The 14,303-nt window shown below is 43.6% G+C and overlaps 1 protein-coding gene across 1 annotated transcript in view; it reads right to left on the reverse strand.

The window, feature by feature from the left end:
* The window catches only part of csmd2 (CUB and Sushi multiple domains 2), a 573,225-nt gene that overhangs the window by 220,947 nt on the left and 337,975 nt on the right, over nt 1-14,303 (reverse strand). The window contains 2 exon segments of the mRNA XM_033045391.1: nt 7,810-7,934; nt 12,815-13,018. Coding sequence (XP_032901282.1) covers nt 7,810-7,934; nt 12,815-13,018 — 329 coding nt within the window.

Genomic DNA, 14,303 nt, shown 5'->3' on the forward strand with positions numbered 1-14,303 from the left:
ATTCCTATTGATGGAATGTATTATTGTTCCTTTATTTATTCTCTCAGGTTCGAAGCACGCTGGAAGAAACAGTAATAAAAGAAGGTATTCAAAAAGGAACTGCAGATGCTGGAATATCGAAGGTACACAAAATTGCTGGGGAAACTCAGCGGGTGCAGCAGCATCTATGGAGCGAAGGAAATAGGCGACGTTTCGGGCCGAAACCCTTCTTCAGACTGATGGGGGGTGGGGGTGGGGGGGGAGAAGGAAGGAAAAGGGGCGGAGGAGGAGGAGCCCGAGGGCGGGAGGGTGGGAGGAGACAGCTAGAGGGTTAAGGAAGGGGAGGAGACAGCAAGGGCTAGCAAAATTGGGAGAATTCAATGTTAATGCCATCCGGACGCAAGGTCCCCAGACGGAATATGAGGTGCTGTTCCTCCAATTTCCGCTGTTGCTCACTCTGGCAATGGAGGAGACCCAGGACAGAGAGGTCGGATTGGGAATGGGAGCGGGAGTTGAAGTGCTGAGCCACCGGGAGTTCAGGTAGGTTATTGCGGACTGAGCGGAGGTGTTCGGCGAAACGATCGCCCAACCTACGCTTAGTCTCCCCGATGTAAATCAGCTGACATCTAGAGCAGCGGATGCAGTAGATGAGGTTGGAGGAGATACAGGTGAACCTTTGTCGCACCTGGAACGACTGCTTGGGTCCTTGAATGGAGTCGAGGGAGGAGGTGAAGGGACAGGTGTTGCATTTCTTGCGGTTGCAACGGAAAGTGCCCGGGAGGGGGTGGTGCGGGAGGGAAGGGAAGAATTAACGAGGGAGTTGCGGAGGGAGCGGTCTTTGCGGAAGGCAGACATGGGGGGAGATGGGAAGATGTGGTGAGTGGTGAGGTCACGTTGGAGGTGGCGGAAATGGCAGAGGATTATGTGTTGTATTTGCCAGCTGGTGGGGTGAAAGGTGAGGACCAGAGGGACTCTGCCCTTGTTGCGAGTGCGGGGATGGGGAGAGAGAGCAGTGTTACGGGGTATGGATGAGACCCTGGTGTGAGCCTCATCTATGGTGGCGGAGGGGAATCCCCGTTCCCTGAAGAACGAGGACATTTCCGATGCCCTGGTATGGAATGTCTCATCCTGGGAACAGATGCGGCGTAAGCGGAGGAATTGGGAGTAGGGGATGGAGTCTTTACAGGGGGCAGGGTGGGAAGACGTGTAGTCCAGATAGCCATGTGAGTCAGTGGGTTTGTAATGTATGTCGGTCAGGAGTCTGTCCCCTGCGATGGAGATGGTGAGGTCAAGGAATGGTAGGGAAGTGTCGGAAATCGTCCAGGTGTATTGGAGTGCCGGATGGAAGTTGGTGGTAAAGTGGATGAAGTCAGTCAGTTGTGTGTAGATGCAGGAGGTGGCCCCAAAGCAGTCGTCAATGTAATGGAGGTAGAGGTCGGGGATGGGGCCCTGGTACGTCTCGAACAAGGATTGTTCAACGTACCCGACAAAGAGGCAGGCGTAGCTGGGGCCCATGCGTGTGCCCATAGCTACGCCTTGTGTTTGGAGGAAATGGGAGGAGTCAAATGTAAAGTTGTTGAGGGTGAGGACCAACTCTGCTAAGCAGAGGAGAGTGTCAGTGGCTGGGTATAGGTTGCTCCTCTGGTCGAGGAAGAACCGGAGGGCTCCGAGGCCATCCTGGTGGGGGATGGAGGTGTAGAGTGACCGGACATCCATGGTGAAGATGAGGGGGTGGGGACCTACAGAGTGGAATGCGCGGAGGCGGCGGAGAGTGTCTGAGGTGTCTAGAACATAGGTGGGGAGGGATTTGACCAAGGGGGATAGGATGGAGTCAAGGTATGTGGAGATGAGTTCGGTGGGGCACGAACACGCAGAGACAATGGGTCTGCCGGGAGAGCCGGGTTTGTGGATTTTGGGGAGAAGGTAAAAACGGGCCGTGCGGGGCTGGGGAACGATGAGGTTGGAAGCTTCATCGGGCAGGGTGTGGGAATTGATGAAGTCGGTGATGGTGCTAGAAATGGTGGCCTGGTGCTCGTCAGTGGGGTCATGGTCCAAGGGTAAGTAGGAGGAGGTGTCCGAGAGTTGGCGCGTGGCCTCAGCTTTGTAGAGATCGACGCGCCAGACTACCACGGCACCTCCCTTGTCGGCTGGTTTGATGACCCAATCTGGGTTTTTGCGGAGTGATTCAATGGCAGTGCGTTCAGATGGGGGAAGATTAGAGTGAGACAGGGGAGTGGAGAAGTTGAGGCGGTTGACGTCGCGGCGGCAGTTCTGGATAAAGAGTTCCAGAGCCGGGACTTTATGAGAGGGGTTCCACGAGGAGGGGGTGCGTTGGAGACGGGAAAAGGGGTCATCATTGGGGGGCGAGGACTCCTTCCCATTGAAGTGCGGTAAAAAGAAGGTAATTTGCTTTGTGGGTCCAGTTCTGTATTCAACTAGATCAAAGCTGGTGTTCTCAACTTCAGCTTCCTAGATTCTTAACCTCTTCCATGATGCCCTTGCACTCAAATACACTGTGACCGAACACCTGTGTTAAATTTAGGGATTTGAGTTGAGGTTCTTATATCACTCCTGTGAGGGACTATTATTCCTAGGTCATGTCAGAGGTATTGGACTTTCCAATCAGGGTAATTAACTTCTCAACTGCAACCTTGCCATGCTTCCTCAGGGTTAACTGATGGAATGGGCCACACCTCACTGAGCTTTGCCTGCAATCCAGGTTAGAACTGATGGTTAAATGGCACTAAAATCTTGGACTTCTACACATTAAAAAAATAAATGCTTCATTCCCAAACTTGGTGAGTGGTAGATGGTGTTGCATCCACCACATGGTTCATTTGTTGGGTTCCCAGCTGTGGAACTTCTCAGTATCTGCCCTCTCCCCAACCTGGGCCCATGGATTATTCAACAAAGGAAAATTGACTTTAGAGGTACAGCATGGACACAAGCCCTTTGCCCACCGAGTCCGTGCTGACTAGCATCACCCTGTACGTCAGCACCATCCTATACACAAGGGACAATTTACAATTAACCTGCGACTAGCATGTCTTTCGAGTGTGGGAGGAAACCAGAGCACCTGGAGAAAACCTACATAGTTACAGTGAGAACATACAAACTCCGTCCAAACAGCACCTATAGTCAGGATTGAACCCCGGGTCACTGGCACTGTAAGGCAGCAACTCTACTGCTGCATCACAGTGCCATTCTGACTTCTTATGGAATATTTTTGTGTTTGTTCTGTGGTTTATATATTTATAAAGTAACAGTTGTAATTTGTACCCAACTCAGATAGGCGTGGTTGAGTAGTGAACAAGTGCGATAAGGTGCAAAGTGGACTTGACTCAGCACAATCTTGCCCATTGAGATCACCTCTCCTTGTCCTAGACCATTAGGGATCAGATAAATGCCTTATCAGGAGATAATTTTCCTAAACCATGCATATCTGGGAAATCTCAAGTTCAACTTCAGCTCTGAGGTGAATTGATGCTCTCAGCTGCAGGAATATTGTTACCAGGAATTGTAAGCTTTATGGTATTTTGGCTTGGAATATAGCTGGAAGCAAATCAACCCAGCTTGTGGTTTGTTTGTCATTTAGTATCTTCCATTGGGAAGCAGAAGATCTGATGCTGGGAAAAGGCATGAGCAGTCAAATAAGCATAGCTCTGAAGTTGAATGTTATACCGACACTTGCTTTCAGATCGTATTCATTATGTATATATTCATGGGAAGGTACTGGTGGGGGATCATTGATATTTCAAAATTATACTTTATTTATAATTTATACTGTAAGCGCTATTGGTACACTTCTTACTCTACATCATTGTACCATCAATTCAATGCGTTCTCTTACATTGCCTTTCAAGTTTCTCTCCTCCACAATGCAGCTATGAGGCATCTGCCCTACTGTTGCCAGACACAGTCACTCAATGTCGTCATGAGTGTCTATGGAGTTCAACTAGCAGGATTCATTTACCTCAGTGGACTGCTGAAGAGCTGTGGACTACTTCTCAGGCATTACCAATGCTCAACATCAAATTAAAACATGAATTGAGCTATTGTTCTGCTTTTTTTTGAAAGGTAGATACTTAGACCATCAGTACAGGAAGGATCTGCAGATGCTGATTTACACCGAAGATAGAAACAAAATGCTGGAGTAACTCAGCGGGAGAGAAGGAATGGGTGATGTTTCAAGTCAAAACCCTTCTTCAGACCATCATTCAGATTTAGGTGAATCACTTTTAGAAACAAATCAATTTTTATATTGACATGTCGAGATGGCACTGGGTTGTACTTGAGCATTTGGAATTTGATCTTTAATGTAAATGAATTCATTTGTTCAATGAATAGTGAATAATCAATTTAACTGAAGTAACTTGCTTGGCCCCCTTCACACAAGTAAATAAAATGATTTTATAATCCATCTGCCTGCATTATATCATTAAAAATTCAGCATACTAAAAATTCTGGAACGGATAATGAATCTGTAATTAGCACAGAAACCACTCGAAGGAGTGGTCAAAGGATTATGAAAATTAAATTTAATGCATTACTTGAATAATTGCAAACAAGTTAATGTATTTTTAAAACACATTATATTTTCTTTTCCATTGTTAAATAACAGATTCCTGAGCAATCAGATATATATTCCCAGGAAGAGTACGTTATGTTTTGCTGTAAATATTCAAAAGCTATTCTGGAAAAGGCCATTAGTTTAGATATTTATGTAAGTTGCAACCAGTTCATCAACAGGACAGTGTAGTAAGGAACTACAAATGCTGGTTTATAACAAAGATAGACACAAAATGCTGGAGTAAGTCAACGGGTGGGGCAGCATCTCTGGAGAAAAAGGTTGGGTAATGTTTCAGATCGGAACCTTTCTTCAGAAAAAGGGTTTCAACCTGAAATGTCACCTATCTTTTATCTCCAGAGACCCATTGAGTCACTCCAGCACTTTGTGTCCATCATCAACAGGAATGGTGACCTACCGATCTCGAGCAAAGATTCGCCCATTGCAACAAATATCTTTAACAACTGCCTTCCACCCCAACATTTGCTGCTGTGCACTTACATGCACACTGTACCTTTTCCTGCACTGTTACATTCTGAGTTGGGTTTTCAAAGGTATTATAGGAGTGTCATTTTAGAATGTGCATGAATTAAATTGTTCTTCACATTTAGTGCGTGGCACTACAGCAGTTGGAATATATTTCCCCTTCTCCTTCTCACTGAAAGAAAAAAAATCTTCCAGGTGTTTTCTTTCATTAGAAATGCAGTGGAGTTGTAGATTTTGTTCATTTTATAGTCATAATAAATGCACGCATGTTCAGCGAACATTATTCCTAAAGGCATAGAATTGAAAAGAGGGAAGTTATGCAAAGAACGTGCAACCCTTGAATAGACCGATTTTCTGTTTTACAAATCATCATATTACAAAAAGATAGAAGTAAAGGAGTGGATAATTTACAATGATAATAAAAGAGTATATGTATCAGGAAAAGGTGAACCAACTGACTCTTTACTGTTAAGCAAATGCTGAGGTATGGCCCAAATAGATCTTTAAAATGATGAAACGTCTTGCCAGGCTGGGTGGAGACAGAATGTTCCAACTTGGGAAGAGCACAACTAAATAATAAAATAATCACCAAGAAATGCAGTATAGAATTCAGATAGTATTCCTCTAATGAAGGAGTGGTTTAACAGAACTCACTGGCACATGGAATGGTTGAGGCAAGGAGTATTGGTGAAAAGAGGCAGGACACACTCATCGGCCCATTGAGTCCGCTTCAACCAGCAATCCCCACTCATTAACACTATGCTACACAAACTGGGGACAATTAACACTTATGCCAAGCCAATTAACCTACAAACCTGTATGTCTTCGGAGTGTGGGAGGAAACCGAAGATCTCGGAGAAAACACACGCGGTCACGGGGAGAACGTACAAACTCCATACAGACAAGCACCCGTAGTTAGGATCAAACCCGGGTCTCTGGTATTGTAAGGCAGCAACTCTACCACTGCACCACCGTGCCATTGGATTTTGGTCAGGCTTATTCCACCAGTTGAAAACTCTGTGCAACTGCATTGCAGTACTTGTCCTTTCTCCATAATGTATCAAATTACATTCAACACAAAACCTGGAGCAAAGTGATATTTGGCCCTATATTGGTCTTTTCTATGTAGGAGCTACATTTTTACTTCCAGAATATTCCATCCAGCCCAGAAATAAGAAAAGGTGCAAGCTCCACAATGAGGTTATACCACAAGCCTCGCAGTGAACTACTGGAGATGGAGGGACAGGCTATGGAACAATAGAAAAGTAACAAGTTTGGTGTAATGGGTAGCTTTAATTTTCCCAATATTCACTAGGTCTTCCTTAGTGTAAGAGGCTTAGATGGGGCAAAATTTGTGGTTCGTTTTTGAGGTTTTCTTGAAACTGCACACGGAATTTCCAAGCAGGCAAATGGCCATACCAGACCTTATAATAGGAAACGAGCCAAGCGATTGGAATTTTGGGAGCATTTTTTAGAGCATTTTGGGAATAGTGATGATAACTTTGTAAGTTTTATGACAGTTATGGATAAGACTGGGGCACGGGAAAGTGCTGAATTGGGGGAAATTGTTAAATCAAGGAAATGAAAATTACAACAGTATTAGGCAGGAACTGTGGAAAGTGGATTAGGAGTGTCTCTTATTTGGGTTAGTGCACATTCATCACGTGGAGGTTATTTAAATGCCAGCTAGTCAGAATTCAGGCCCAACCTGTTCCTGTGAAGAAGGAAAACAAGGATGGCCAGGTTCAGGTACTTTGGTATTATAAATGTTGTCAAAAAGGAAAAAAGAAGCAGATGTGTGGTTTAGGAAGCTGAAATTAGACAGAGCCTTTGAGGAATATAAAGAAAGCAGGAACAAAGTTCAACAGGGTGTTGAGAGGCCATAAAAACACAAGAATGGCTATGGAAAGGTAGATCCACTCAAGGAGAAAAGAGGGAATTTATGCTTGGAAGCAGAGATGATGGGTAAGTACTAAAAGAATAATAGACTATCCCAGGATATTGAGGGAGACAAGAGGAGATTTCTGAGACCTTGACAGAGATCTTTGTGACTTTTGAGCAATAGGTCCTGAGGACTGGAGAATAACCAATGTTATTCCATTATTTCAGAAGATGAATAGGGATAACCCAACAAATTATAGACACGTGAGCATCATAATAAATGTAGGGAAATCAAAGAATATTCCTACGGGTGACATATATTTGCATGAGGCTGAGAGGGAAGACCTGATAGAAGTACAAACAATTATGAGAGGCAAGGGTGGGGTAGACTGTCAAAAGCTTTTTCCCAGCTAGAAATTTAAAGGTAGCGGACATATTTTAAGATGAGAGGGGCAAAATGTAAAAGAGGTGTGCAGGGCAAGGTTTTTATATGGAGAGTGGTGGGAGCCTGGAACACGCTGCCAGTTTTGATGGGAGAGGAAGATACTTTAGAGGCATTTAAGAGGCTTTCAGATAGGTGCTTGGGTATGAAGGGAATAGAGGGATATGTGCAGTCAGAGAAGATTTAATTTAGATTGTTGTCATGTTCGGCACAGACATTGTGGGCCTGAGGGCCCGTTCTATGTGGTGTTCTTTGTTCTGCGTAAGTGATAGATTTATCTAGCGTTAGGTGACCTGTTGAGGCCAAATATCCATTTTTTAAAGCTGCTTACAGTTGTACATATTGTAAACATTTAAAGTAAATACTTTAGGGCAGAATTCAAAGTGTGCTTCTTTATAAACAGCGAGCAGATTCACAGTGGTACATTCGTCCTTCATACAATATTAATAGATACCTGAATGCCAGCTCCTTCCGGGACTGTGATTTTCCACAAACAGTTCAGGCTGTTGTGATAAGGATCAGGAAAACCCGGTGATAGAATTGTGCCCTTTCGCTCAGTGAGATTTCCTCCACAAGGAACTGACAAGAGAAAGATGAACAGGTTTCATTAAGGCAGAATAAGAAGAGAAGTATGTCTCAAATGTAAAGTTACGATGTGGTCTTATATCAACATTTCCTCCAGTTTGTCCATAAATCGCTGAACAAGTTAATATTGGTTTACAATGTTTAACTGCTTATCAAATCAAAGGTCCAAAATAATGCAATGATGTTTCTACAAAGGAAGAAATATTTAAAATAAAAAATATTTACATTTTTCTTCACTGGGTGACCTTTTAAATTTATTTTTTCAAAGTACAAAACAGCCATGATATTATGTACTAAACCATCTGTCAGAGCTGAACAAAGAGCCCTTTTATTGGAGACATTACCCACTGAGATAATACAAATTATTATGAGATCAGTTTTATCCAACCACTGGACAAATAATGCTTTGCAACATTGTGTCATAAACAAGAAATCTAGTTTAATAAGTTAACACATAAAGAAGAGACTTTGCCAGATTGCAGTATTTTCCACTAAAATATGGGCATAATTCATGCTTTACACATTGTAATATTTTCCATAACATTAGGTCTTGCATGCGTGAGATGAGTCAATGAAATGAGAGGAGTTGGTCACACAGATAGTTAAAGGGTGTAAGTTTCAATTAAAGGATAATAGGGTTGGGAAATGTAACAAAACAAGATCGCAGGTGAGGGTTAGAGTTACCGGTTACAAATAAGACATAAACACAGGCCGACCAAAAAGAAGACTGCTTTCGACACCCCAACGACAGCCCCGAAAGAGGCATACTCTTTCAATACCACTACAGATGCACCATACGGTCGGGTTGCATCTCAGCTTGGTTTGGGGACGGCTTTACCCCCAGAGCGCAAGAAATTGGAGAGAGTTTTGGATGCAGCCCAGTCCATCCCACAGGCCAGACTCTCCACCACTGACTTCACTGACATTTCATGCTGCCTCAGGAAAGCAGCCAATATGATCAAATACTTTTCCCACCCCAGTTATTCCTTCTTCATCCCGCTCCCATTGGGCAGAAGATAGGGAAGCTTGAAAAAGGCATCACCAAACTCAAGGACAGCTTTCCCCCCTCTGTTATCAAGCTTTTGAACAGTCCTTCCATAAGCAATGGTACTGTCCGATTCACCTCTACCCCATTGAGGACTTTGGACTTTGACTCTGGAACGGTTGCACAATAATGCAGAAAATTATATTCCGCACTTTGTATCTTTTCCCTCGCTTCACTTACTCTACTTAAGTTTTGCTTGCTTGTATTTATGTAGGGTATTATCTGATTTGATGGGATAACAAAGTGTTTCACTGCACTTTGGTACATGCAACAATATTAAACCTAACCTAAACCTGAAGTGTTCAGATACTCTGGTAAAGACCTGCTTCAGTATCATTGTTGGGCATTGTGGGGCTCACGTGTGCTCGGTACAATGTCCTCTGTGCTGTCTTTGTGACAACATTCATCAAATGTGAGGAGAATCAACATTTCATTTCAGGAACCATGGTGCCAGTTGCAATATCTAATGGCATTTGTCTGCTCCGTTTTCACCCTCCTTAGCTGATGGACACATTCTATCTGAACACCGTGGAACAATGATAATGACAATCTGGGATAAACGTTTCTACATTTTAAACAGGAATTTAAATAGGTCACCACTTAAAAGGCAAATAGATTCTTATATGACCTATATGCTTTATGATTTATTTACATGAAAAAACAAAAGAGTAGAAGTAGCAAGAGTCTACTTGTCCCTGTTGCTGTTTCTCAATTTTATACAATCATATCTGATCCTCTATCTCGTCGACCTTCCTGCCTGATCCCTATATCTGACGATTGCTTCAGTGTCCAAAAACCTATCAAATCTCTGCAATGAATATATTGAATGTTTGAGCATTCAAGCCTCTCTGGAGCAGAGTTTAAATGGTTTACAATCCTCTAAGTAACAACATTTTTCCTCCTCTCAGCTCTAGATGGCTGTTCTTTTATCCTGAGAACATATCTCCCCGTTCTTATTCTCCAGCCTGTGGAGACAGGGTCTTTGTGCTTACTCTGTCAATCTCTCTCAGAATTGTAAACGTTTGAAAGAGATCACTTCTCATTCTCGTGAATTTTTTAGTGATTTTAAATCAATCTTCCTCAGTCTTTCCTCACAGCACATAACCTTCTTCCTGGGAATCGTCCAATGCTACACTGACTCAGTGCAGTTAAATCTGCCTAAAACCCCTGCAGTCCAAAAGGTCTCCTGCCGTGCCGTGTTGCAATTTTTCTTCAGTGAGGCCAAGGTCCATTGAACTGGGCCGACTGAGATGCCATAGCACATTTTGCAACATGCTATATAAAGCGTACAAGGGGAAATATGGGCTCAGGGACAAGTTGAGAGGTTATCTGCCTGGGACATAGTCGGAGCTTGGTGTTGCAGAAGGCAGGCGTATATTGTGATGGCTTTCAGGACAACACGCTCCTTAAAGAATATGTTATGGGGAAAGGTGGTGTTTGGGAGATATAGACAACTGATTATGACTGGCACGTTGTAGATTCATAGAGAAATTCATAGAGAAATTCATGCAGTTATACATGATGGAAACTACCTTTCTGCCCAACTTGCCTTTCAAGATGCCTAAGCTAATCTCAGTTGCCTGCAACTGGTCCCTACCCCATCTACACCCAACTAATATGTTTGTGAACATTGTACTTGCACCTGCCTCTGCCACTTCCTCTGGCAACTCGTTCCATATATCCAACTCCCTCTGTATGAAAAACTTGTTCCTCAGATTCCCTCTTCTTTCATTCCCCCACTCCTGGAAAAATATTGTGATGACCCTATCGATACCATTCATAATTTTATAGACCTCTGTAATGTCACCACTCAGCCTTTTTTGCTCCAGGGAAACCTTACCAATCTCTCCTTATAACTATAATCTGAGTCTTTCCCACTCAACCACTCATTTTCCAAGCGTTTTCTCCTGCAACCACAGGACCTGTAACACCTGTCCTAACATACCCTCTCCCACATCTATCTCTCACGTCTACCCAGCACCCCTTCCAGTTGAGGCAGATGATTATGCGCACCTTTTCCCACCTTGTCTATTGGGTTCAGTGTTCCCGATATGGCCTCCTTTACGGTCAGACCAAACGTAAACTGGTTCACCAAACACCTGTGCTATGTCCGCCAAGGTCTGCTTGATCTCCCAGTTGCAAACCATTTTAATTCCTCTTCCCATTTTCATAACAACCTTTCGGTTGCCTGCTCTCCTCATTACCAAAGATTTCAAATATTGAAATCTACAATTTCACCTATTATCTCCGCTGTACCCCTCTGTTTCCCCATTCCCCTCCACCTGATGTAAACACATTTCTCCCATCATTTCTCACCACCATAGTCACCCTGCTCCTTTTCCCACCACTACATAATCCGAGTCACATATTTCCCTTTTATCGCTCTTCTTTCCCCTCCCCCCTGTTCCGTTCCACCCATATCCCTCCCTCTTGCTTAACAATCCCCTCCTCTTCTTAATGACACCGTTTTGACTCCTTTTCACCTCTGCCACTGTCGCTTGTTCCGTCAATTTGGCAATCACCCCCTCCTCTATCACTTGCCAGGCTTTGCCCCACACTACAGTATCTTTCTTTTACAGCTTTTTCCTGTCTGCTCAATCAGTCCAACAAGGGGTCCCGACCTGAAATGCCGTCTGACCATTCCCTACCCAGAGAATGCCTAAACAATGGAGTTCCTCCAGCCTTTTGTTTTTTTTGCTCTTGTACAAAGTGCCACAGCAAATGAAGGCAAGCATAAACTGTTTACCTGAGTTTCCACTTTCAGGGAACTATTTATTTTTGCCCTTTGGTCTCTCTGCTCAACAACACTCTCCAGGGCCCTTCCATTCATTGTATAAACCTTGGCCTAATTTCACTTCCCAAATTGGGTCATCACTCTTGTCAGAGTTAAATTCCACCTGCATTTCTTTGCCCCCGTTTTCTGTTGCAAACGTTCATATTACAGTACAGAAAATAACAAAACAGATGTTGTTCTTTATTTAAAGCATTGTTTTTCTATCTGCATATATTAGTGCGACGTCAAAAACTGTCAGCGAGCTACTAATGTGCAAATCCTAAAATATACTGACTGACATTTAACTCCACAGAAACAGTTTCTAACACTCAATCCAAGTCAATGATGTTAATGTATGAGTTCTGGTAGATTGGTTAACCGCATGGGATTACGCCGCTGAGTTCTAACTTGTCCTAATGTACACCAGCAAGAATGTTCAGAGGTGGAATGCAGCCACTCAGGCCAAGAACAGCACATGTTCGAGGCAGCTACTGTGGAGCAAATCAGGCTGCGTCCTCTTAACCTCTACAGTGTAGGAGGGCACTGCAGATTCTGCTTTAAACCAAACACAAATAACTGTAGTAACTCAGCGGGTCAGGCAACATCAAGAAATAGGAGACATTTCGAATCGAAACCCTTCTTCAGACAGAGTCAGGGGAGAGGGAAACTAGAGGTATGAAAAAGTACAGAACAAATCAGAGCCGGCACCGATGACCAAGAAAAAGTGGAGCCCACATTGTTGGCTGTGGAAGAGGTGAAAACGAACCTACAGTTTAGCCCATCATTGGACAGATTTCAAAACCAATGGTGGGTATAAATCATTTAATGAGAATAGGCTTTATTCAGATCTAAGATATATTCATAATTTCAGTGCCTATGGTTACAATATTAAATGCAACAATTACTAATCTACCAGTCATCTTCTGATGGCCTTACATTATTCAATATTTAAATCATTGCAATAATTCCTTTGATTGGTTTATTACATGTTCTCAGAGTTAAACCACTGGCTATAACAAGTTAATGTTAACAAATCTACCAGTTTTTGATCATTACCTGAACAGCTTGGAGAAGAGTCATTCCACTGTGCCAAGGCATCAGGCACAGCCAGGCATTTTATGTTCTGGGAACCCTGAAGGGCGTAGCCTGGGTTGCATTCAAAGTGGATAATGGCCCCAACAGCAAAGTCATTTCCAATTCTTCTGCCATACCTTGGTTCAGGTACGGAGCTGCATTGTGTGGCACTTGTGCGAGGCACAGCTGTAGATGAATGAATGGAATAACTCAAAATTCAACTCTCAATTTCATCATCAAACAATGGATAGGATTCAAGCAGAAAAACAAGAAGATACAAATGAAAATCTTTCAACGAGCCGGAAAAGCTATTTATATGCAAACTAGCAACCTAAACACAATGTAATCAATAAATCGTTTTTGAATCTATATAAACATCATCCAGAATACAAATTTTATATTTCAGTAAGTTTTCATAGCTTCAGTCCACAACAGAAAAGTTATATGTGGATGTTTATGCAACTGTACACAGACCAGTATATCGGCAGGTAAAGGACAGGATGCAATAGATCACACTGGGTGAGAACATTGCATTCAGAACTCCTCTGAAACCTGCACTGAGCTATTCCAGGTTAAAGTTCATTCCTCTCTCAGCATTGAGTATTTTGTTGGAGGAAGGTTTTGGTCAGCCTTGGCAGACTGGGTAAGCCCCGAGGAGGCTGACCCCCTCACACGGCCTGCCCACTCAGGGCCCGAGTAATACCTAGAGTCATAGAATCATTGAGTGATACAGCTTGAGAACAGGCCCTTCGGCCCAACTTTCCCACACCAGCCAACATGTCCCAACTACAATAGTCCCACCTGCCTGTGCTTGGTCTACATTTCTCCAAGCCTGTCCTATCCATGTACCTGTCTAACTGTTTTGTAAACATTGTGATAGTCCCAGCCTCAACTACCTCCTCTGGCAGTTTGCTCCATACGCCCACCGCCCTTTGTGTGAAAAAGGTACCGCTCAGTTTCCTATTAAATCTTTTCCCCTTCACCTTGAACCTTTGTCATCTGATCCTCGATTCACCTACTCTGGACAAGAGATTCTGTGTATCTACCTGATTTATTCCTCTCGTGATCTAATGCACTATAAGATCACCCCTCATCCTGCTGCGCCCCAAGGACCCAGCCTACTCAACCTCCCCCTATAGCTCAGGACCTCTAGTTCTGCCAACATCCTTGTAAATCTCTGAACCCTTTCAAGCTTGACAACATCTTTCCTATAATATAGTGCCCAGAACTGAACACAATACTCTAAATGCAGTCTCCTGTCTACTCAGGGCCAAGTAATACCTGCCCAGTGCCCTCCTCATGCTAGTTAGCAGGTTTTGAAACCCATCTGATGCTGGGACTCTCCAAACTCTAGATGCACACAAAAAGCTGGAGTAACTCAGCGGGACAGGCAGCATCTCTGGAGAGAAGGAACGGGTGACATTTCAGGTAGAGACCCTTCTTCAGACCTTCTTCCGACCTTCGACTCAAA

Source organism: Amblyraja radiata, chromosome 27 (genome assembly GCF_010909765.2).
Source record: "Amblyraja radiata isolate CabotCenter1 chromosome 27, sAmbRad1.1.pri, whole genome shotgun sequence".
NCBI lineage: Eukaryota > Metazoa > Chordata > Chondrichthyes > Rajiformes > Rajidae > Amblyraja > Amblyraja radiata.